Genomic DNA, 22,988 nt, shown 5'->3' with positions numbered 1-22,988 from the left:
TTCTCAGGCACAGAAATGGTGAAAATATCACTGCATTTCCATGCTGTTAACATCAGGCAAAGAAGTCTCTCCATTCTTCACTCTAACCTTAGAGTTTGTAATAAGGTAACATCTCCCCCAAGTGAATGCTTATTATGAAAGCTAATTAATTGCTTTCCAGTAACGAGAAGTCTTTGGTGTTCAAAGAAAGCAAAATTCACTACACAGGAATTAAACAGTGTTTATTCAAACAAAGCTCCCCCCCCTTGAAAGACCTGTTTCTGATTAACATCATTACAAATACAACTAAAGAAAGTGAACATACAGACATACAAAATATATACGGGCAGGAAAAGTGCGCTAAATCAGTCAAAAACCTATAGTATTAATTGAAGTGAAAACTAAAGCAATGCTTTGTAGTTGCCTAGATTTCCCTGGGGGATGGAGAGTCAATGCTTATCTGCCTTCCTCAGAAGAGACAATTTTGATTAATATCAGACCCATCTGACTCAGTCTATTAAACCCTGAAGGAAGGATATTCTTCAGATATAAGAGATATGTCTTTGATTAATAATTCTACCATATTGCCATTCCAAGCATTAACAACTGCATGGCACCTGTGGAAAAAGAAAGCCTTTGAATTCTACAGAAAAGAACTAACTTGTGCTAATAGACCTGTTCGCCTTCGTCCACGTCTGAAAGCTGCATGATGCTCTTCCTCCTACCCTCTGCTGAACAAGTCCAAGTGCCACGGTTGTCACTACTTCCTTGCAAAGACGACACAGTGGTTATATAATTCAGCTTTACGTACAGAGAGAAAGCAAAGTTACTTCAGACATTCTGAGTGCTTTGTCTAAAGATACTGACAATCTGTCTAGAGAATCCTCTTTAGCACTGTCACAGTTTAATAGACCACAACAGTCTCCAGCATCATGGCCATTTCAGTGCACTCTTAGTCACCAGGGGCTTATCTTCAGAGAAATGAATTAAATCACTTAGCCCACTACGCTGGACTACCATGCATGGTATAACTAATGCCAAATTGTCATACATGGGGTAAGGAAAAAGTCAGTGTAACATCCTCTCTTTGAGTTCTTCCTGCAAGTTTTAGCTTTGATGAATTAGCAGCAGCCTTCTCATCCTAGCTGAGCATTTCTCCTGATGTTTGCGATCAACCTCTTGCTGTATTCTCTGTAGTTTACGGGTTTGACATCCATTGCTGTAGCCTTAATACGGGATTCGTCCTGTGAAAGAGAAAAATGGCATGCAAAGAGTGCTCAGCAAAAGAATGCTCAGTCCTAACCTCCTCCTGCCCTCACTGTTCTTGGTACCAGGGTTAGCTAGGTGAGCAAACCTGACTCCCAGAGCAGCCACACTCTGGCTACAAGCCAGATTTGAGGAACCTGAGAGGGAGCAGCTTTAAAGGCAGTGACCAAGGCTGACAGTATTTGCTGTGAGCGAGTACCTTAGGAAACTTCTCTGCACAAACATAAGAGGAGGAAGCCATCTCTTATGGAGGCAAGTCAAACTGCAAAAGCCATATGCTACATTATTTGCATTTTGGAGGATACTTACATTGTAAGTCTCCAGTTTTACTCTGATCCTGAACTCATACGTGTTGAAGTTGGCATTTTGGAAGACTTCTTCAAATGCCTGCTCATTCTGTGAGAAGGACAAAAGACACATCAGCTGCAGTCACCCAAGCTTCTGGTAGTACCAGGAATTTTCAGAACAGTTCATCTCTTGCTGATATTGGCAAAATATTGGAACTAACTGGATCATGCACGCAGACCTGAATTTTCCATCAAATTTTAGATGCCAAAATAATAGCTTAAAGTTTTTGACAGAAAATTTAGTTCAGAGTGAAAAATCTTTTTAGCAACCTAAACAAAACAATGTATAGCTGCAGTGCGCCTGCATCCAGAAATACAGAACGAAAACATAAATCTGCATAAGATTCTCTCACGCAGCTTAACTGGCTATTTCTGATGTTCTGCAACAATCAGACACTGACAGAGTTAACTACTTCCCTATTAATTGTCTTATTAAGCATTCAGCTCCTCTGCTTATACATCAAGGTTGTATGTATCCTTCACATCCTGACAGACCTATTTAAGAGGATGCTCCATAAAAAGTGGATGCATGTTTTGAAAGTGCTTTTATAACCACTAGAAGACCATGTCACATTTACAGCATAAGCTACTTCTAATTACCATATGAATACTAAACATAATCATCATTTATTACAGACAATTTGTCAAAACAGTAGAAAAGAATTAGACAAGTTGTGAAGACCATGGAAAAAAAGTTTATTTTTGTAAAAACGCATTATAAAATCTTCGCTGACATTCCACCAAAATCCTGCTGCCCTGTGATGATACAGACATGCAATTACCATCACAGCTCTCTACCAAACGCACTTGACTTGATCAGTCAGTCCAGAAGGTGACAGAGCATTTGGTCCAGAGCTGAACCCATCTCAGTTTCACTCACATTTCAAGTATGAAAACTGCTGGTTTTAAAGCATGCGGCCCTCTTTTACACTACAGGGTGATTCTTCTAAGATTTAGGAAGGTACAACAAATGAAGGAGAACATGTAGCCAGCTGCAGACTGCAACATTTCAGCATATGCTTCCTGAATATTGAAAACCCTTTCTTGTGACCATCATATGGATTAGATGAGAAAGCTCGCTTTATGAAGTGTTTGGCTCCTGTTTCCACCTCTGCCACAAACTACACGGACCATTAGTGAGCGGAAAATGCTGTTAGCACACCAGTCACTGCTGCTCTGCATTACCTCCTTTCATAACAAGTACGGCAGAGAAGGAGATGAAAGACCTTGCATGCACATCTATGCTTAGCACGGCATGGCTGTACGTGGACTCAATACACCCTGTAAGCAGTTGACTTCCACCAACTTCACAGGGCACTGGATGAGGTCTTCAGAGAAAAAACACTAAGATAAGCTTACTGAAAATGCATCGAGTACCGTTTTTAAAGCTCATAAAAGTGTCAAATCAAAACCAATTTCTCCTGGAACACAAAGCATTCCTGCTCAAGGGCTCATTCCATATTATACTCCATTTTCTATCCGTGGCCATTTCCATTAGACAGCTCTTCAAAAGACATTACATGTTTGTATTGTTACATAGGATCTGCTGTCTCTCCTTCCCCACTCTCTTCAGCATTAGAAGTGACTAAGAAATTTTGTTTGAACTCTAGCAGAGATTAAGCATGACTGAACTAAGAAAATATTGACAAGTTAAGAATGTCTGAAAATGGAAATTCAGAAGTGTAGGCACATCTAATTAGAATGCCATAGCAATACATCTTCCTACAGAGCAGAGGTGTCCAGCCTTCAGGATACCACAAAAGTTTCAGCATCTAACAACCACAAGCTTTGTGCCACTTACCTTACAGAATAAAAGTGCAGGAAATTTCCAAACACCATTCCTGTATGTAAATTACAGGAAAACTAGCCCCACTTCGTAGAAATGGATGAGGTCTACAACAGCGTCTCGGGACAATCAGGATTACAGCCTCAAGAATCCCTTCTGGCTCATTTCCTCCCACAACCAACCAATAGGTTAACCAACATCTGGAATATCTATGGAGCCCTAATATCAATCATACTATAGCCTTAGCCTGGAAGCACAGCAGTGTTCATATACAATTCAATAACTTAATCTGTTTTCCACATCATTACGAAATAAAACCACACAGATTTTATATAGTAGACAACTAAAAGCAAGAAGAGATTATTTTGGTAGGAAGAAAGGAAAATGCAGCAGAGAAGCACAGAGACAGAGGGAAGAAAATACTGTCTGTTAGTGTTTAATGGCTTACAGCCACCTTAAAAACTGTTCTAATCTGCCAAACAAAGATTACTAAAGCATCTCTGCAAATGACCTATTTTAAAAGTCATAGTTTTCGTATTGCCCACAAAGTTTCTGGTAATACTTGGTGAAAAAAAAAGAGCCTTCAGAAGAAGGCAAACACACATTAGTTCAAAAAGCTTCCTGCCTACTTACAAAGATACATACAAAGCGTTCTGGAACTTTTTGGTTTTGTAAACAATTTTTTGGAACACATGAGAAATAACGCTGTTAGTATTCATGGCTAAAACAGTTTTTCACATATCCTTCCAATCTAGGTACAATGATAAAACAGCCTGTCCTTTCAACTGTAGTCAATGTGTTAAAGCTGTCAATAGCACTACAACCTTGAGGGCTGACAAGCAGCCAGCTGTCTCTCAAGGTCCAGGTGATAAGGACAGGCTGATCTTCAGCTTAAAAGTCAAAAGAGCTCAGAGGTAGACGGACTGATTGTGGGAGCAAACTATGGGGAAAACCAGTCAAATCTCTGTTCTCCAGGCAGATGGCCCATGGAAAATAATTCTGAGAAGAGTAAAGTCCCTGCCAAGAACTTCAGACTACGGAGAAGCAATGATTTGTGAACTTGCAAAAGATTCTGAAGCCTAACATCTGGAGGAAATCTCTGGCCACCAGACCCCTGAGTTGGCCCATCAGCTCAGAGAATGGGCAAGATCGTGTTCTTGTCAGATGATGCAGATTATCCCTTTCTTCCAGTGGGCCTTTTCAATTTGTTTTAATAATGCTATTAATTTCTGCTGAAACTATGTGAACATAATCCAATGCCCTTGCCATGTCTCAACTTAGGAGTTCTGTACGTCTGCACATAGAGACCACACTCTCTGCTGGATCAGCACTCGTATTCTGCGGGCACGTTGCATCTTTCTCCAAGTTTCCTTCTAATTCAATGTCTCAAGAATACTTCCTTACAGGTACGATAAGAAAAAGCAGGAAATTTGAGGGCTGCCTAACAACGGGATGTATAAAACACAGATCAACTTCTAGACATTTACTAAAGACTTAATAAGCTAGCTGACTGACCTTTTCCTTCAGTTCTCCCAGGAAAGCAGCACTTTGCCCAAGAATGAATTCTGCTGTGTCTTGGAAGCAAGTCACCCACTGATACTCTAGGCAGTCTGCAATGGTCACCTAAATCAACAAAAACAAACAAATTAAGCAGACAAAAAACAATATCCCCCAGTTGCCTAATATTTAAGTACAACAGTCTGAGAGAGATTTATTTCACAGTTAAAAAGCTGCATGCACCATCGGTACTTTCCATAACCAGAGCTGAAGACAATGACATATTATTTTGCTTTTTAAAAGAGCTCCATAGAACGTCACAGTCATTTAAAGTAAGTTAATATCGATAGCACTTTGTTTACTATTATGATCTTGTTGGTCTTTTCCCGTGACACAATGATGTATGTTCAGTTCCTTTCCTCTGCCACTGATGGGCTGTGAACAAGAACAGGTAGCCCAGAATGGTAGCATCCAAGGGTGACACCAGCAAGACTGCAGCCTGCATTTACTTATTACAGACACGAGAACTGGAGCATAAATACATGTACCGTGCTATGAGACAACTACCAAAACGTTCAAGGACAAGACAGAGCAGTAAACAGATCAAGTACTAGCCTTGTATATGAGGCTGCTTTAACAATTAGGAATGTGAAAATAGGAGAAACTCTTCCGAAGGCCACAATTTTAACCTCTGTATTCCCTTTATATTCCCTGAGAGGGGCTCTGCTATGTTAAGTAGTGCGTGTATTCCTAGAAGTTATCTGCTAGAAATTATTCAGAAGCAGTGTATGTTTTAGTGAGATTGCAGGGATAGTTCCCCTTTCTCTGCGTGCCCACCTGGCACAGCATTTCTAAGCAGCAGCTACAACTCTAATTTATAATGTAAAACAGAAAAAGGTTCAACGCTTATGGGATAAGCGGGCATCACAATAATCCTCAGACAGCTCTCTGAAGCAGGCTCCATTAAAGCATGAGACAGAACAATACCTACAAAAAAATGTACTAAATATAGGTAGCAGCTGTAAAAGTGCAATTACTGCTCTCCAGAAATGCCATTTTACTTCAGTTTATCTTCACTACTGAAGAGGCGTAGGCCATCTGTACTCTGCACTGCATAGTACACTTGGAAACCAGCATCAACTCAGCTAGCATCAACTTTTTGGCAAAGAGAAAAGCTTTTAATTGGAGCACTAGGAAAACAAACTGCTAATCAGCTCAATGAAACATTCCTCACCTAGGTACAGCATACCAGCCGTTTAAATATCCTCTCATCCACAGGCACTTTACAGACAAACAGCACTTCTAAGACCCCGTTCTTGCAAAACATTTCAACTTGGACTGTCCGGGGAAAGCAGTTAGCGAAAAGCACCGGGCTCCTCTAGTCCACGTACTTACCAGAAGCATCATGCGGTACTTGAAATTGGGGAATTCACGATCACACTTTTCACAACGATACAGTCCATTCTGTTGGTCTATCACTTTCTTATTGCAATCCTGAGAGGGACAGGCCTGGTACATACAGTTCTCTTTGCGCAGATGTACTACTGTGCCCACACAGCTAAAATAATCCGCCTAGGAGAGTGAGTGTGCAACATTAGCCTCAAAACACTCAAATGTTTTCCAATTCTGAATTAACTACAAAGCAAGGCACCCATACTTGGATATTTAAGATTAGAAAGCTTAACAGCTATGGATTATTGGGAAACTGTAAATCAACCCCTCTGTTGCAATCATTTCCAGGCTTCCATTATGTTAAACAAAGTCTCTACAGCAAGATTATTTTGTGTTTCCATTGCGGGAAACTCTGATTGCCAGGTTTTCTTTAGATAAAGCATATTTGCTTTTCCATTGTGTCCGTTCAAATCTCTACTTTTTCACAGGATTAAGATTCTGCACTTTCCTATGCTTCTTTTGGGAGTCAGTACAAAAACCAGAAAGCCTACTGTGTAGTATTACAGATAAGCATTTGATTAAACTATAGCCCACAGAACAAAAATACCCACTCGCCACGGTAAAATAATCATCCTAATGGTTTAAGACCACAGTCAAGTCTTTCAACAGATCAACAGAGGTTGATTAAGAAGCATGTGCAAGAAATGTCACAGAAAACCGCTGAATTACAGGTAAAGTTTTGTGCTTAGATAAAAGTTCTTCTGTATCCTGAATGGCTTAGCACTTAAGTTTGAAACACAAAAATGTTTTTAAACCAGTCAAGGAGCAGTTTAAGCCTAGAGAGGCTACTGAACTGGAATGCCAGAGCCGTGGGTCTTATTCCTAGCTTTTCTATTGAACTAGCATGCACCCTTGAAAACCACTTCCTCTTAATGCACCTGTTCCTCCTATAATACCTCGTGCTATTTATATACATTTGCAAAGATGCAAACATCTTTGGGGTAGACTATTTTTTACTATTTACGCAAGGCTCAGAATTCTCTTGCAAACAAAGGATCATGTTGCAACATCAGCAATGAACCTGGATTCAGCTCTCAAAAAACAGCTACAGAGTAAGCACGTATTGCTCAACAATGTGACACTTCCAAAAAGCTTTTTGTTATCCCCCTCTCCAACACACAAGGCTTGCATTCAGCTGCCATGCTCTACCTTATCTCCTTGTCCCAAGTTCTCAGCTTTGACTTCATACAAAGTTTTCCAGTTGGTGTTCACCCCAGGTGCTGAGCCTCTTACATCAGAGATCGAGGAGCATTCCAGAAGCTGCCCCTCGGAGTCAAACCTGGAACCACAAAGATGCACTTCTATTTTTGGATAGCAGACCATGCAGACTTATCAAAAGCTTACGTTTAGTTTCATGTACTTAATACGTGCGGGATTTTTTTTTTCTTTTTTAAAAATCAATGATTGCAAAGGAAACAATTACAGTAATTTGTGTATATTGCAAACAAAAATAGCATTTCAGAATAAGTTAATACTCTGACTTAATTAGCACAGTATTTTATAAACCCACAAAAGGAGGACAGCTTTGTTCTATATAACTGCAATTTGTTTGCCAGCTAGTGGTCAAACCACGCACTGCACGCTTCTTAAAGGCAGGCAGATAACAAGATTTAAGGGCATCAAGATATTTCCATAATTAAAATTAAATTACACGGTACCATTATCTTTGCAGCAGCTTCAAAAGAAAAAAGAAAATAGCATTGAACAAATTATGCCTCCTGTGTTAAAGTAAGAAAGCACTCCTTTTCAGAAAAAGATTGTACTATCATCCCATTCAGGCATTTTCTATGATTTAAGAAACACACCAAAAGGACTCAGAAACTGAGCATAATTAAAATATGACAGCAATAGCTAAGACCCACAATCAATTTCATCTTCAACAACCCTCTGAAGTACTGAAGCACTGCTCAATCTGACAAATGGCGAATGCCAACACAAATATTTTATCCGTGTTTGAAGGATTTAGCCAGAACGTGAACTCAGGATTCACAAAACCTGATGCTGCAGGGACTTCACCCCATTAGCACATACACCACGTCTCACTGTGCTAGGAGCTGCAGCAGACAATTTAGCAACTACCTACTCTACAAGCAGTAATGAAGCACTAAGAAATCATTTTGTTTTCCTGACAACAGCAAAACTATCTGAAACTATTTTGCTATCTGAAAAATATCTGATAAGGATGAGACACTGTAAGAAGTCAACAGTTCCTCCAGTACATACTAACAGAGTACACATAAAGTGGAAAAAGCCTACTATAAATAAATAAATAAATACTGTTCTCTCAGCTAGTTACTCAAAGTAGAGTTGGTCAAAAGTCTGATTTCACGCTGCCTCGCAAGGCTTTGGGTCAGCGTGCACTACTCCTACGGAACCCATACCGTCTGCTCCCCTTCCTCAGTACTTTACAGACTGCTCAAATTCAGACAAACAATAAAATGAATACTTCACAGCAGGCTGAAATGAATCAACACAAACACAGTCATACCATCCTCGAAGCTTAAAAGCCTCTGGGGTATCAGGGTTGACAACAACTGTACTCGACGACAGGACAGAGAGGCTTCTACCACCAAAATCAGAGACTCGGGCTCCTTTGATGGCTACCACAGGTTGTCTAGAACCATCAAATGTGTCAGCCTGCATGTGCAGAAAAAAAAAAAGCATTAGTAAGTACACTACTGTAGAGATACTGAACTTCTGGTCATAATTCATGGATCATGACAAAAGACAAAATCTAAATCAAACTATCTTACCATATTTGGGAGGTATGGTTTTCAAAAATACCACTAGAAATTTATGAAAACGCAGCTAACAATCCTAATACTCCATTTCTCGGGGAACTGGAGAAACTCTATATTGATGCTGGAGCTATACACCACTGGTTTGGAGAAAATGGATTGCTCTCCTCCTTTGGGAGCTTTACACAAGGATTTTAGAAACAGAGATGGGTTATGGGAATGGAGGTTTCTCCGAACAGAGGTTATTTGGTCAGATCACACTCTTTAGGACATCAAACAACTCACTTGGCTTGACTGAGCCAATCACGTCTCTTCTACTACAGCTTAAAAAGTAGAAGCATAGGTATGCTGACCAAACACTTTTTCTCAACTTTCCATTTTCTGTTTTTAATCTCATAAAGCTGCTTTAATGCTGTCCAGTTGCCATCAGTTTGTTATCCAAGTGAAGTCTGACACTAACAAAGAACCTCTTGGCACTAGAGAGGCTTTGAAAGGTATAGATTTTCAGGACCCCACACCACCTAATGAGCAAGGAGAGGATCATGTGCTTAAAGACCACAAATGAGCTAGAGTTAACAGAAGCATTCACTGTATCCATGGGATACAAAATAACACACAACAGCTTGGCAGTTAGGGCAATGACTGTTATTAGGCAGATACAGATTCTAACCCTAAATGTACCAGCTGCAGGCTGTAAGTCACTTCCCCTCAATGCTTGTTGTTATCTCTACGAGTGAAAAGATTTAACTTTGTAAAATGCAGATCTCGCTGATCTCTTGAGAGTTACACAAGAAATTCATCACTGGTAACCTCTCCTGTAACAAGCTGGTTCAACCTCAAAACTCTGTGGTACTGAACCTCAGTTTACTTCATTTCCACCAGCAGAGGGTTAATGTTTAGCCACCTACTTGATCATTTAGCAACAAAGCATCGCCGCCAAGCTGGCAGGATCACTCCCGTTTTATAGACCAGAATCTAAATCCCTAAGAATCTACACTATCCTTTTGACAAACTACTTTGTTTTCCAGTGGTGAAGGAGCATTTTACTACAACCACACAATCTTTCAGTTCCAAAACTCTGACATTTTAAACTCTTAGTCTGGGATACAGCCTTTCAACCCCCTAGTTAAGCAGGGATTTATGCAAGGTAACAAGTATCCCACCCTAAGAATAAAATTCACCTCAAACGAGACAGCCATAGCCATCAGGCTTTCCGATAATCAAACTACAACTCGTATTCTTTTCTAAACCAGAAGTCTGTTATCTAGTCTTTGGGCTTGAGACATAATGTCTGCAGTTGTTCAGAACACATTAGTCAGATCATGTCAGCAGTTTGTCAGAAAAAGGTTAAGAACATCACACCTGAATGAAACCAGACAGTCTTTCACCTTCTTTCTGCCCCGATCCTCAAACACCCAGGACTCTGTCTCAGTGCTATGCCCATCTCAGATGACAACAGCGTGCATTTCCTCACCCTACACAAAGGAACGTTTGCTTAAGAACAGGTAAGAGAGCACATACCTCATTTCCCCATAGCGTAGCTGTCACCAGTTTCCCTGATGTATCCATCAGATGCACATTCCTCTTTGATACTTCCCTATTGCTAGCTTTCACTGTAATTTTAGTGACATCTTCATAGCTCTTACAGATTCCAATTACATCTGAAAAAGAGTTACAATTTAGTTAGAGATGCTCACGGGTCACAATTGGGAAATACAAGACCACAAGAGAAGAATTCATTCCTAGTGGCAGATTTTTACCTTGTAATATCCTTGCTCCCTATTCAAATCAAATCTGATACGGAAACTAAGTGTATTATGGCAGGAACGCTCTACTACAAAATTCTTCAGTGCTTTAATTTTGTTGACAAATTCATTAAGATATTCATAAATTCAAGCCTCGCCACATTAGAGATCTCTTTCCGTCACATTCTGCCAAAGGACTTCAGCTCCTGATCCCTGCTGGTTAAGAAGTCTCTCAAGCGAGGGGTTTCAAAATGACAGCCACAAGCAAGCAACCAGCTAGTGCCCCCGCTGCAGCCCCCTAGGCCTTAAGCTGCAACTTGGATAAGTTTTGGGGGTTGGACCAGATGACCTCTAGAGGTCCCTTCCAATGCAAAACATCCAGTGAGTCCTGGGAAGTCGCATGTTTGGGCAATAAGAGGTAATGCCATGCCCTTTGAACTCCCTGACATTATCCCTTATTGAACATGAGAGATCTACCTTTAAAATTCCTAGCTGAATGCCTCTGAATCACATGCATCTTGTGCTTGTGAAACCTGAGAACCCTCGCCCCCACCCAAGCCTCTGATTTTTCCGGAGTACTCTGCCCAACAAATTACAGAAAAACAAACCTCCAATACTTCACAAAGCAAGCCAAAACAGTCATGCAACTTGGACTTGGATGCAATGAATTATGCCAAAATCACTACAAAGATAATTAGATAGCGAAAGCAAGCAAGATCATGGAAGGTATGAAACGCACACGTGCTGAGCAAGGACATTTTTCCTTCAACCCTTTTCTGTGGAAAACAACAATCATACTACAATAAACAAGTATCGTTTACTGCTTTTAGTTTGAAGCACAAGTTTGCATAGAAATCACTACACATTGTTAGCAGAATGGGATAAAGACTGCTTAACAGTATAATTACCCAAGGCATTTTTAATGGCAACCACCACTGGCTAATTTCACTCAAGAGATCAAAACAGTCAAAGCATTGTATTGCTCACTGCCTCCCCCAGTATTCGCGACAAAAATAAAATTTCAAAGCCTTATAGTTCGCCATTTCGCTACTTAGACTGACCGACAATTGAGTCTTTGGGTGTGTTCTCCAACTCCGAGATGGATACAAACTCAAACCGAACAGATGGAAGATGCTGGGCATCATCACAGAGCACAACTGAAGTCTCATTAGTGAATGTAATCTCGTAGTCATTCTTAACAGCTGTATATTGCTTGTTAGCAGTCTTCAAATTGCCTTTGGTAAAATAATATACCTAGAGGAGAAAGCAATGAAACAGAGGATGTTATTGGAAGTCAGACAGAGAAAATGGATTGCGTTCACCTTTAAAAATCCTTGCTACGCTGAAGCTCCTCTTTTCTAGCTCATGTCAGTCCATGAAAGCACAGTACTACTGTACCTTGTTCAGTTCAATGAGAGGAAAGAACTTGTCTGCTTGATCATTGAACGCAGTAGCTCTAATCTCACCCTGGAGAAAAACAGGAGAGTTGGTAAGAACTGAAATTCAGCATGAAAATTAATAAGTAAATAAAAAATAAAGCCTTCACATTGTTAAGTGGCATCAGTTCTACAGGCACAGTGTGGGTTGCCAGGCTAGCTCCAGGCATTTGAGAAAAAAAACACCATTCTCCTTGGATTTGTAGTTCTAGCTAGAACAGCATATTCTACACCTGACCATCACATCTCATATTCAAGTCTCATTAGCATCTCTAGAGTTCCAGAACAAAATGCAAAAAGAACTGCCATCATATGCACACCTTTGAACAGGTACTCCTAAAACTGGCATTAATTGTCATTAAAGGAGAGAAAAAGTTCAAATAAATCACCTAGCTCTACAAGTTAGCACACAGGTCTACCGTGATACTTCCTACTCATGCATGATGGCAAGTCCTTAAATTACAATTAATAGCAATTATAAACTCAATAGATAAATTTAAAAACAAAACAAAAAAGAGTACTAACAGTATGCAGAGAAAACAAATGGCTGGTGACAACACGTTGCATTATTAACCTCACATTTTACACTAAATATAATCTTGCAGAATCTTGTTTTCATGACAGAAGTCTGTAATTTGATAAGAGGTTTGATAAACTGCGAGTTTAGTTAGATTAACCAGATACCATTCCCCAAACAAACCACAGATGAAATTTCCTAGTATTACAATAATTTATACTCTGATTTCCTTGCGAAAATGAAAGCTTATAACTTGGAGGCAATGCTCCTCTCACTCCTTGTTCTGTAACATGTAACTAAGTAAGGACGAGATATCATTCTCAATCTAAAGGAAAACATGATAAACGTAAGTATTAGGTTGTCAGTTTCCCTAAACAACCGTATTTTGAGGCTGCAGAGATTGAGTCACACAGTATAGAATAGACTTTGATGAAAAATAATCAGTAATGTCATAAATTCAAGACTTCATTCTGGATAAGAACTGGATCACTGATGCTCAAGTTAATGAATATAGGAATATGAACTTCGGTCGTCATAAAAAACATTTTCTGTAATACACTTTATTTCCTCTATTCTGTCTTTATAAAGAGTTCATCAGCATCTGGCATACATTATCTTTTTCTCAACACATAACACTTACACTTTCATCAACAAGCTCTATAGAAAAGAGCTTTCCTTCCCCGCGGGAGTTGCTCCATGTGCGGATCTGGCCTTTTTGGGTAACACGAGCGCAAATGGTCCACCTGAAATTGTGCAATAAAAAAGTTCTACATCCTCTTTTATGCTTTTTTTTTTTTTTTCTTTTTTTTCTTTCTTTCATTTTTAGAAGAGACTGGATTTACCAACCTTTGGAACTGGGATGTCACTATTTAAAAGACAGAATTTTTCCACTGCACCTCAGCAACTCTACCTGCCTTTCTGCTGCTTTTCTATTTTAATGGCCTCGACCATTAAAGGCAGAAAGTTGTATAGAAAGCAACAACAAAGCCAAGCATAAAACATCTAGTACAATACAGCAGTGAACAATCCTTCTGCATAGAAGCAGGCCTCAAATCTTTTACTTTTTCAGGGTACACTTCTCGTAGAGCAGTTTGCCTGTTCTGAATAGCCATGTTAGAACTCAAGAGCCCAATTATAGGATTTGCATTTAACTTAGGTAATCAAATCAGTTTGCATAACTTTAAAATGTCATTCACAAAATAATTACATCCTCATGCTTTTCAACAGAACAGTAGCTGAAGTGAATAGCTTACTGAGCTGTTTTGTCATTAACTTATCAAAAAGAAGGTCACTTCAGGAAAAAAGAAAAGTCAATTGATTTTTGACTAAAATATTAAAAACCTATCAAGCTCAGCAGGGCAGCTTCACCAAGACAATGGAAAGGCAAATCTCACATTGTCAGTGTTGATGAAATAATAAAAAAAAACTGTACAGTTGTTTCCGTAGTGTGTGGTTTTTTGTTTTGTTCCCCCGCCCTTCCTGCACCCCTCCCCAGGTTAACTGATAAAGTCAAAACTTAATGAAGAACGATTTAACGGAGATTCAGACATCTCTGTAAGGATGATAAAGCAAAAAGAAGTTGTTCCTTCATGCCTGTGACATTGATTAATACCTGGCAGACCATTAAAACTCACTTAGATTGGTATGGATTCAAGCTGGCAATCGGCACTACTTTAGCCTGAGATCCCCCTGGTGTCTTCATTGCGCTGGGAGCACTCGCTTTACTGAACTGGTTTGAGGGAGCGTGGTACTTTGGAGCAGGAGGACCTTTCAGAAAAAAAAACGAATTAAAAAAAAAGAAACAAGCAACAAAGCATGCAGAATTTCAGCCACGCAGACAAAAGGGAGGTTAACACCAACTCATTCAAGAACTCTGTGGTGTCCTTATAACACTGAAAGTTTATTGAATCACTTCTTCTCCTGGTCACAAGTATTTTTTAGGCTACAAACCGCCACAGAAAAAACACACTCAGACTTTTAGAGTGCTTACACTGGAAATGGAGAAGTGCCCTGAGCCAGTTAAACACAGTCTAAGTGGGAAACAACCAGTTAGCAGTACATTTTCTACAATGCAGCACATGAAGGTTTGGATCTACACCACTCGGGGGAACAACTAAGATATTGTACCCCTACAACCAGTCTCCTGATATACGGCAATCCTGCTAATTCTAAACAGAATCTTGTTGATGTATCAATGTAGAGCTTTCATCACCAGCTTGAAACACAGAAAGGAAAAACTTGTTTTCTGCTGGAGTAAGCAAATGTTAAAATTTAATATTTAAAAAAAATAATCGTATTTAAACACCTGCATAAAGAATACAGACAAGTTAAGCAGTACCAAGAGCTAGGACTTTGACAACTTCGTTTCAAAAATAAGTCTACAGGCTGACATTTATATCAACTGCCTTTTTCAGCAACTTGCTATTTAAAATCTTGATCAAAACATTGTATTTATAGATGTACTATCAAATTAATTTCAGTCCTGCACCACCTAAACTGTTTGGCCTCAATAGCTCAGCACTGATAAAAACAGCTTTTACTCAGCTCCACACTGTAGCCTAGTTGGGTGTCCAGAGAGCACCACTTCAAGAACACAAAATTGCCTCGGACTAGATGTTTGGTTTACACTGCTTTGTCAAAGTTGCTTCCCTTCTTTTTTCCTCCTTTTCTTTGTTACATCCCCTCTCCTTTCTTGGACAAGAGCAGAAACAGGGACAGATTTTCTTAATTCAAATATACAGTAGGCTCTTGAGATAATTCACCTTTCCAAGCTACAGGTTAGTCTAATTAATTTCTTGTAGAACATTACTATAGAAAGGGTTTTTTTAAAGTTTAAGCTGTGGTTTTGTAGTGCACGAGCAGAAACCAGAATTCTTGCCCAACATTATTCTTACCTGCTACTGACACATTGCCATTTTGTTGCTGTGGTTTGTTGGCTGCTGCATTTGCTGCTGGAGCTGAGGAACGCTGCTGCCCCTGCCCTGGTAATCAAATGGAAAGAGGTCATTTAGTACAGCAGGGAGCACAGTAATTAAAACTACCCTTAAGCCTTTCTAAGAAGTAATAAGTTTTGTATGAAAACAAAATTTTAAACACAGAACACATGCTAAAATTCAGGTGCTATAAGGCACAGCAGTAGCAAACTATCTGTTGAACGGTATTTACATGGAGGAATTTCAGTCAGATCTCTTTCCTCAAGCAACTGCTTTCTACTTGAGAAGAATTCAGGGTTGACAGATATTTAAAAGGACAGCACTGAAGTAATCTTGACAACTTCTCAGTTTTTATAGGCTTCTATTGCTCTGACAGGTAGTTTCTGCTACTACCTAACAGCCAAGATAAAAAACAGTAGAATTCCTTCTTAAAATGTGGAGAGGACCCAGAAAACACTGGATGAAGTCAAACCTGCAGTTAAAGCAAGACAAAGAAAACAGCTGCTACGTTTTATTTCCAAAAATGAAGAAATTTAACATAGGGGTGAGGAAGTCATCATTTCCACATTCACCAGCCCTTTCTTGGGATACAACATGCCACAGTAAGCACATATCGTACATGTTTGTAGATTCCAGGGCTTTTACTTGCATTACACCAATGATAAATTACAAGAAAGAGCAGAGTGACATATATAGAAAAACCGTACATTAGAAGACTAAACCCAAAAACTTGGCTTACTTTACAGAAATAATTACTTTCCTACAATATTTTGCTCCCAGATTAGTAAATACACAACATTTTTGTCTCTTTGCACCCAACTAACCCCTCCTTAAGCCACCAGACTGCAGGAAGTCCTAGGCCTGAGCAGGCAAAGTCCCCCCTGATGTGGGTGTGTGAACAGCAAGATAGACAGGGAAAGTGGAAAAGAAGGTTATCACAAGGAACAGAAGTAGAGAATCCCAGAGCAGAATGGCAAGAAAGGATAGCACAGAAGCACAGTAAAGGAGCGCATTCAACACAAGGAGACCCTGATGTTGCATAGCCTGACTTTGCATAGCCTACAGAGGTAGCCTTCTAGGTATCTTTAATCCAAAGAAAGATTTAAGAAAATACCAAAAACAAGGTCTTTGTACATAACCAGTCCGTTCCTTGCTTGTCGCAGTAGCCACAGTGGTGAAACGGTGACAGGAGTTGCCCTAGCAACTGCGTGACGTCAAACAGCAACGTGCACTTACTGCAGAATCCGCTAGATGGAGAAACCAAATTTCACCCTCATTCAGCTGCCTCACTTACTCAGAGGACCCAGTCAGTGCTACACCCCAAATTCATTTTGTATGAGAGGGGAGGAAGGAAAAAAAACACAAACAAACCACTTAAGAGAAAATACGTCTGAGTAGGGAAAGAATTTGCAAGAAGAACAGGAACGTGTATATGAAACAATAAGAGACTTCCTTTTACTTCTGCTTCAAATAATCCTAGGAAAAAAACATTTTAATACAAAAGATAAAATAAGCTTAAAAACCACACTATTAGTATACCTGTATATTATGAAACACAAAATCATGCTTTACTGGTTGCCTACCCAAAGCCTGGCATTTCTCAGCACATTAAGAATATAACAACAGATCTGTGCACGTGTTCAAACGTACAATCAGAGAAAATCTCTCAAATTTTCTTGCTTTTGGAGTCGAGGGACTCCTAAACTATGACTTGTAGTGGCTGGTGCCCTACAGATCACTGAGGTTGCTCAGAAAAAATCAATTCCTCTGCTTGTTTTTTGCTGTTAATTTTTATTAGCAGAAGCTGAAAGAAAAAAAAAAAGGAAAAAAAAAACACCCCCACGTAAAATACCTGATCATATTTCTGCTATGTATATCAGGTTAGTCAAACCAGAGCTAAGCTTAGCCCAGTCTAATGTAAGAGCAGTACAGCAGTAGTCTTATGGCTCCAACCAGTGTCACCAAGAGGTCTTGCTATAGGGCCATAATGACCGAAGACCTGTTCCAGAACCGAGCAGCAGCACAGGGGAGGAAGAGGAGGAAAACACACTTTGAAAAAACGCACACCAAAAGGCAATGGTGGGAAGAGCAGGAAGGAAGAAGAGTTCAAGCAAACGTATAAGTATACAAGCATTTCAATGCTGAAAGATTAATGACAGAAATTAAACATAAGTAGCAAGTAATTGTTACAGTAAGAATGAAGTCCAACATCAGAGTAATTTCAATGAGATTAATGACAGTAATAACATTACCATATAGCTTTCTACAAAGAACTAAACTGCTCAATCTTAATTTTCTATAATACTATTATGAAACGCCGCCTGAAAAGTTTTTATGGTGTGTATTACAGAGATTGCATCTCCAGCTTCCTTGTTAGGGAGATTAACCACCTACTGCTCAAGCATAAAGTGGCAAAAGGCATCTTCTCACTCTCTGGGTCCTACTGTGGTAGGAAAGAATAGCATTTAATCCTAGGTCGAGCAATTTGAGATCTGCATTTAAAGAAAGATGAAAAGTAGGACTAAAAACTTTTTTTTTTTTATGGAAAAAAAACAAAGTGCTCTTATATACTCATTCTGCATTAGCTGAGCATTCATCACAAGTATCAGCCCTCGATACATACACAAAAGCTTACAGACCCTGCAACTTCAGATATACCTCTGTCATTTTACAAAGGCTTTCATGACAAATGAGGCAGCCTTGCAGAGCATAAAGGATAGGTTAAGCATACCTAATCTAAACTACCGCTGTCTTCCATAACTGAAGCCTTATTTAATGTCAAAAAAAAAAAAAAAAGGCATGAATTTTGCAGAATAATGTGTTAAAATAAAATATGCATTGCATCAATTTTGGCATCTCTTAACCATCTAGTGCAAGCTCATGCTTTCTGTGATCACAGACCCATAACACTTCCAATTCCAAAAGCTTTTGGATTTGAATACTTCATTGCTTAGTACTTTTTTTTAAGTCCAAATGAACACAACTTTGATCAAAATCATTTTAATTTTACCAAAAGTTATACTCTTAAGGGTATATTTGCAACTCAGTTCTCTAAGAGGGAAGATTTCCAGTTGTTTCTAAGCAACAGTAGGACAAGAGAAGAACACCATACAGTTCCCACGAAACATGCTCTTGTATTATCACACAAGCAAGGGAAATGGGAGAAAGAGACAAAACAGTCTGCTCAATAGGTGTTCTGAAAATCCTGGTCTCTACAGCAACTGTGGGATTAAATCATAAAATCTGAGATGTCAACACATTTTTTAAACAGCAATCAGCGAAGTAACTATCAAAGGAACAAAGGATTCTTTAGGCTCATTTAACAAACGCACCTCTAATTCCCCAGGAAAAAGAACAGCTGATGAAGAGAGACATCTTTGCAACAAAAGCTAATTTCAACTTCAGTTAGTTAAGTAGATCTTTAACCAGAATGGCAGCGTACTTACCACCATTTGTCCAAAATATCTTACAGAGAGTTGCTGCCACTAGTTCTTAGCGATAAATTAATTCAATTCCACCAGGAAAAAAGACAAATGAAAAAAATCCACTGAAAAAAACTATTTGCTATTAAATGTCAGCCATTATCTGTATGTACGTCAATGTTGGAGATGTTCAAATATTTTCTTTGAGTGTTTATTATCCTCCCCCTTTTTAAGAAAGAGAACTACAAGAACTGAACATACTTTTGAACATCTCAGGGGGAAAAAATTATACTAATCTGAAAAATGTTTGCCTGACAACTGTAAAGTCAGCACATGAAAATGAAGAATGCAGTTACTTAAGCAAGGGAAAGCAAAAGATTCACGGGAGGTCAGCTTAATGGCCACCCAAAGCATCATCATTTTTCAGATGGCAGTGTAGGACCAGATGCTTAGGGAAGTCTGTATGCTGGCCATGTTTTCCTAACGGTATCTCGTCTATCTACTTCGAGCAATATAAGTTTTAGTGCTTCCTGAGCCTAACATTCACACAGAGGATGTATTGTTATGTTTAACAGCCTTTAATGGATTTTTTTTTTTTTTTAAACCTAATTGCTTTTTGAACCTGTGCCAATTTTTGGCACCTAATTCATGTAGCAGCATGTTCCATAATTTAACTATGCACTGTTTGGGGGTGTAGCACAGCCTTTGTTTTAAAACCACTACCTGGTAATATGAGAACTAAAGAGCATCAAGTGAATGCAGAAGAGAAAAAAGAAATTTGTCATTCTTTATTCATCCGCTCCGTGCCATCTTAGTTTTATAGATCATTATTACATCTTCCTCCTGACATTTTCTTCCCAGACAGAAGAAAAACTAACTTACTTGGTTACTCATCACAAAGAGATATTGAACAGCTCTCACATACTTACTGAAACTCTATATAAAGACCACTAACATACAATAAAGACCTGTCAATGCTATCACAGAGTATGGATAATTCTCAATGCCATTTAGAGACTGAAGCTAGAGACAAGGTGCAGAATTTGTGAAAATATGGACAAACCCTACTTGTTACACAAACAGAAAGGATTTTTGAGATACAGACATTACTGCTGGAGGCATAAGAAAGCTGAACATGCTTGACTGCTTCTTTTTAAAGGCAAAGAAAGACAGCTGAAAGACTATCATAACAGATAGTGTGTTTGGATGAGGTATTTGTTCACAGAGGATACTCACCTTCATTGTACGGCACTGGATTGCCAATATTACCACCAACCATATCAGCAGTTTTTAGAACATCTAAGTCCATCAAGATAACCACTCTCCTACAAACACAAAATAGACAATTACAAAAGACTTTCGCTCCCTCTGCAAGTTTATCAGACTGAGTATCCTTCCTGCGCAGATACCAGAAGCAACCATTAGGGGCTGCTTCTTTGTACAAGGGAGGTGGAAAACAAAAGCTCTCCACTGTCAGCTTAACCCTTTCGTGATTCACAAGTAGGCTTGAAAAAGTATCGTGTTTCATCAAGGACAGCCGATGGCAGTCTGCATGGGCACACTAAAATGGCTAAAAACAGCATTTCAAGAGTATCGAAACCATGACAGATTTTACAAGAGAATCCGTTCCCTGCCTCAAAAGAAGTTACGTTCCCTCCAGAAAATTGTGGAATAAAAACAGATGCAGAACCTCCAATCATGTTCTCCCAGACTTACACAGCTGTTAGACGATCATTTCACTCAGACCTCTTCTCATTTTACTGTGCCTAACTCGCTTCTCTTAAAGTCTCATAATAGACCAAAGATTTTAGAACACCAAAGTGACACGAAATCTTCACTGTTTCTTTACCACATCAGGTAGTTTTTAGTGAATTGAAAAGAAACCACCACAATTTGGAGTATTCTAATTGGAAGTCTTCAATTACTAAGTCACTTTGCTAGGCACACATACACCTGCTGGAGTCACATCCTTGAAATGCCTGTGCTGTGTATTTTCCCTCCTGCACCCTAAAGACTTACAATTTTCAGATAATCCTAATCAAAAGGATTTGGTCTTTGCTTAGTCACCCAGGACAGAGCATCTGCTAGCACACCTGTCTTTTTGTAGAACCCTACTTGAAGAAATGTACGTACCTTCCATCTTTCAAGCTGTTGACAATGAATCTGTTAACCTGGCAAATACACTGGGCTGATAAGCGTTCCTCTTCCACGAGAGAGTTCAGCTGCGTTGCCAACATGAAGGCTGAAAAAATAGGAGAAATATGATGAAACAATTTACTCATGCCAGCCTTAAGTGGATCTACCAAAACTGTACGCTTTTCCAGCCAGTCTACTAGCATTACATTAGACCTACAATTTGCTTGGTTAACTACCACATAGAAAACAGCGTAACAGCTAACAAGTCACCAACACTGAACATACACTTAATTTTATTTATTCCCAAACTTCAGAGTGCAATGACAGAATCATTTATCTTGGAAAAGACCTTTAAAATGATAATATATCAAAGAAATCACAAAAAAACACCAAGATAATTACTTTGAAAATCTGCGTTACAAAAACATATAGATCTCTGCACTTCGGTTATATCCTAGAGCAAGTTAATTGCTTAAACCTCACAAAAGAAGTTCCAGAGAAGGAATTTTTCTGAGTGTTAAAATGCAGCTGCACACTTCAGAGTCTGCAGTACCCATTTACATCACATTCTCATCCAATACTTCTTTCATCACTATGCAACGTGACGTTAAACCTGAAACTTCAGCATCATCAGTACTGCCCCGCTTATAAAAATCTCACAGCAGCTTTTCATACTTACAGGACAGCGTGTTAACCCCATCGCTCATCAGCACTCGGTAACGAGGAGGCCCATTTCCTGTAGCAATAGCCCGTGTATTCTATGGAGAAAACAGCAGGTCATTACTTCCTGCTCATTTCCTCAGAAGCCTGTCAAAAGCATGAATCGAAACCTTCTAGATATCAAGAGGAAATGCTTTGCTGTCAGAGTGCTGAGGCACTGCAACAGGCTGCCCAGGGAAGATGTGGATGTCTCATCCCTGGAGGTGTCCAAGGCCAGGCAGGACGGGGCTTTGACAACCTGATCTAGGGGGTGGCGTCCTGCCCACGGCACGGGGTTGGAGTTAGGTGGTTTTTAAGGTCCTTTCCAACCCAAATCATTCTGTAATTAATAGCCGAAGCGAACTTGCATATCTTGAAAGCAGCTACCAACTGCACAGCTCAAGTCACACAAAACCTATTACTCTAAACGACATCGAGGGCACGTCAGCCACACTGGGCTCCGCAACAAAGCTGACCGCCAACCCGCCAGCAGCAAGAGGCAGCCAGGAGTACTCACGATGACTTGCAGCACGGGATGTTTGATGTTCTCCCCCTGCATGATGGCCTGGAGAGGAGAAAAAGAGAACCTCAGCGAGCTGCCATCACCACGCGTGCTTGGAGGAGACCCCGAGGGGGGGCAGGCTGGAACCAGAAGGCCCCCCCGGAGGCTCTGAGGGCCGGGACCACCTCAGAGCACGGCCCCGCTCCGCTCCCCTCAGGGCCGGGGCCTGCACCGGGTCCCCGCCACCCTCACAGGGCCGCGCCCCCAGCCCCGAGCCCTCATCCCCAGGCCTCACGCAACCTTCGCACCCCCCCACAACCCGAACCGGGCCCAGGAGGTCCCAAACGCGTTCCCCCGCCCGGTCCCGGAGCTCGGGGCCGCCTGGGGGCCGCTCACCGCGATGGCGCCCTCGCTGAGGCGCACGCTCATGGTGCCGCCGCTCCCGCCGCGCTCCGCCACCGCCGAATCCTCCCGCCGCTCCGAGCCGCGCTCCCGCTTCCGGCGCGTCATGACGTCACCAATCCCGGCTTTCC

The 22,988-nt window shown here is 40.2% G+C and overlaps 1 protein-coding gene across 1 annotated transcript; it reads right to left on the bottom strand.

The window, feature by feature from the left end:
* Nucleotides 1–200: 200 nt before the first annotated feature.
* RPA1 (replication protein A1) lies at nucleotides 201–22,948 on the bottom strand. The gene is made up of 17 exons (XM_084299751.1): nucleotides 22,852–22,948; nucleotides 22,471–22,518; nucleotides 21,934–22,012; nucleotides 21,252–21,360; nucleotides 20,355–20,443; nucleotides 15,658–15,744; nucleotides 14,398–14,530; nucleotides 13,404–13,506; nucleotides 12,209–12,277; nucleotides 11,872–12,064; nucleotides 10,587–10,726; nucleotides 8,816–8,964; nucleotides 7,477–7,606; nucleotides 6,271–6,447; nucleotides 4,894–5,001; nucleotides 1,555–1,641; nucleotides 201–1,223 (listed from the first exon to the last, which is right to left on the bottom strand). The coding sequence occupies exons 1-17, from the start codon at nucleotides 22,882–22,884 to the stop codon at nucleotides 1,116–1,118; spliced, it is 1,842 nt and encodes a 613-aa protein (XP_084155877.1). The 5' UTR covers nucleotides 22,885–22,948; the 3' UTR covers nucleotides 201–1,115.
* Between the last annotated feature and the right edge of the window lie 40 nt (nucleotides 22,949–22,988).

The sequence above is a fragment of the Netta rufina genome (assembly GCF_964035555.1).
Source record: "Netta rufina genome assembly, chromosome: 21".
NCBI lineage: Eukaryota > Metazoa > Chordata > Aves > Anseriformes > Anatidae > Netta > Netta rufina.
This window is presented reverse-complemented; position numbering and strand designations above follow the sequence as displayed.

Bases quoted from the DNA above. Each gene is read 5' to 3' on its own strand.
- RPA1 (XM_084299751.1), bottom strand. From the start codon at position 22,884: ATGAGCGTGCGCCTCAGCGAGGGCGCCATCGCG. The intron at 21,361-21,933 runs GTAAGTATGAAA...CTATTTTTTCAG, and splicing joins TGGGGTTAACACGCTGTCCT to CCTTCATGTTGGCAACGCAG. The intron at 14,531-15,657 runs GTAAGAATAATG...TTTTTCTGAAAG, and splicing joins TGGCAATGTGTCAGTAGCAG to GTCCTCCTGCTCCAAAGTAC.